The following is a 2,548-nucleotide window of genomic DNA, read 5'->3' as shown; positions in this document are numbered from 1 at the left end:
CCTTCTTGACTTTCTGAACATGAACGATTCTGTAGTTCAACATGAAGTATAAAAAAAAAACTTTAAAAAATCTTTCTTTGGTTCCTGATCTCCCTCTTGTTTTTCCAGGTAACATCAAATGGAGTAGAGCCAGGTTTTAACACATCTTTAGCATTCAATAGACTTCTTTTGGAGACTCGGCCATCAGTCTCTGCGTTTCTACTCCCAGCAACAGCTACAGAAAACACCACCACAAGGAGATATTTCTGGTCTTGTGTCACTCAACATTATGAAAGTCTCTCTTGCACACCCTCTGATATGAAAGCACATTATGCTGTCATATAAATGCAGCCCTTTGATGGGGCCACAGTCAAAAGAAATTCTTAAATGTCTTCAGGTATTTAACACTGCAAGTTCAAGGTAACAAATCTCAGAAATCAAGTAAGGCATATGTGGTTGATTTTCTTTGGTTACCATTCACAGTCCCCAGAGAAATGTATTTTTATATTGGTTTGCATTCTTTAGGCACTCTTGATAATGTATTGAAGTTGCCTAAACCTCAGACGTCTCCAGGGAACCATGATAATTCCTATAAACTGATTCTAAATGAAATATGGTGACAGAATGGATGAACAAACAGACTCCTTCAGAAGAGAAGAGTTGGGCTCTTTATACCATAGAGTATAAAATAAAAAACCTATGAATTTCCAGTCTTCAGCTGACCATGTCTCATCCCTTACACTTTTTTTTTTTCCTACACTTTTCCCCATCGGCCAGGGAGAGATAATATTAAGCAGCCTAACCTCTTCTGAAAAGGTCTTGTACATGTGGCATTTTAAATCTCATCCCTCATTTGACATGAAATGAAACAGCTGCACTGATGAAAAATTATTTATCTGAGGGTTGTCTGTGGCAAGCGACTTCTGTTTGCTAACTGTTCATACACCAGCACAAAGCATTGAGTCATCAGCTTCAGAAACCTCTGTGCCCTACGGAGAAGCAATGGTGAACTGTTTTGCGTGCTGAAACTTTGAATGCTTCATATAACCATCCTTTTTGCAACACCTTTATTACTTAACCAGTTACGGTCATATTACCATAAAAACACATAATTGTTGCTCACAGGCTATGTAACCAGCTCTAGGAAGCCTAGTGAGCTAGTGGAAAGGATTGGACCAAAACAGTCTTGCGGAGAAAGAAAAGCTGAACAAAATTTGATGATGCAGGAGGATTTTAATACAAATGGGAAATGGCATACACTGCAGAATGAGATAGCACACAACACAAAGCAGATAATTCCTCAGTTCCAGGGAAGGGCACAGCATTCATTGCCTACGAAGAGTCCATTTTCCACCAGTTGTTCTTCTTCTGTCACAGTTTTATTGACAATCTCTGTGTCAGGCCTTACAAATTTTTTTTTTTCTTACATTGGCACAATAAAAATAGGGATCTAGCATTGTGAGATGATTAACAGAAGCATTGACAAGCTATTAACATTGATAACAGACAAAGTGAAAAATGCAAGAAAGAGGTGTGGGCCCAGTTTTCAGAGGTACTGAGCAAGGGTGGCTCCTGTAGCTGATGCAATGGGCCTTCACCACCTCTGAAAGCCAGCCCCAGCTATGGATCTGGATCTTGCGTTTTCACCTCCTGAGGTGTTGTGCAGGTATTCAGGCTGCCTTAGAATGAGCCACAGTTTCCAAGGCGGGAGCCACGGCTGCTGCTGTAGGACCTCCTGCTGTAACAGCCCCCCATCCCCGAGGAGCCTCCATGCCCAAAGGAGCCCCCCATCCCTGAGGAGCCTCCATGCCCAAAGGAGCCCCCCATCCCTGAGGAGCCTCCATACCCAAAGGAGCCCCCAGATCCAAAGGAACCCCCCATCCCTGACATGCCCCCTGAACCAAAGGAACCTCCCGTCCCATAGGACTCATCAGAGCTGTATGGGATCCAAGCACCGTAAGGCTGGGGGAATGATGGTCCCACAATGCTCTCCTGAGGGCAGCTGCTGAGAATCGGACCCGGGAAGGTGAGGACGACCGGCGGGGCGTGCACCACGGCTCTTGAGTCCCCACACGATGCCACACAGGGCTCAAGGCTTCTGCTGTAGGCACATGGCTGAGCGCACACCACCTGACAGGCGGGCAAGCACCGGGAGCTGATATTGTCATACATTGTTCTCAGGGTTTGAGGTGAAGCTGGGAAAGACAACATGTAGTCAGGAAACCACCACAGTCAGGTGCCGATGGGTGCCCATCACACACGTGACAGCAATGGGGTTAGGTAGGCAGATTAGATCCTTGTTCATGCTTCCTATTCCTCCCTCAAGTCCCCCTGTCCTGTGATCCCTTTTCTTCCTCCCTTCTTGCCCCTGTGGAGGATGCCTAGGACTTTGTTTATTCACTAGGGTTTAGCTTTATATTTGCACCTCAAGTTTTGAAAGACATAAGAAAAAATAAAGTAACTCTTAAAATTCTATCTGTAAATGTAAAATTGATTCTCACCACTGCCTACAAGCTACTGCAGTGAGTCTCCTACGAAAACTAAGATTTCACTGCGACATCTCATTGCT

At 44.6% G+C, this 2,548-nt stretch overlaps 1 protein-coding gene across 1 annotated transcript; it reads right to left on the bottom strand.

The window, feature by feature from the left end:
* Nucleotides 1-1,659: 1,659 nt before the first annotated feature.
* On the bottom strand, nucleotides 1,660-2,151 carry LOC103915883 (scale keratin-like). Its single transcript, XM_009322814.1, has one exon. It carries the CDS (start codon nucleotides 2,149-2,151, stop codon nucleotides 1,660-1,662), a length of 492 nt encoding a protein of 163 aa, XP_009321089.1.
* Between the last annotated feature and the right edge of the window lie 397 nt (nucleotides 2,152-2,548).

The sequence above is a fragment of the Pygoscelis adeliae genome, unplaced genomic scaffold (assembly GCF_000699105.1).
Source record: "Pygoscelis adeliae isolate BGI_AS28 unplaced genomic scaffold, ASM69910v1 Scaffold494, whole genome shotgun sequence".
Lineage (NCBI taxonomy): Eukaryota > Metazoa > Chordata > Aves > Sphenisciformes > Spheniscidae > Pygoscelis > Pygoscelis adeliae.
The sequence above is the reverse complement of the archived record's forward strand: the minus strand, read 5'-3'. Positions and strand labels throughout refer to the sequence as shown.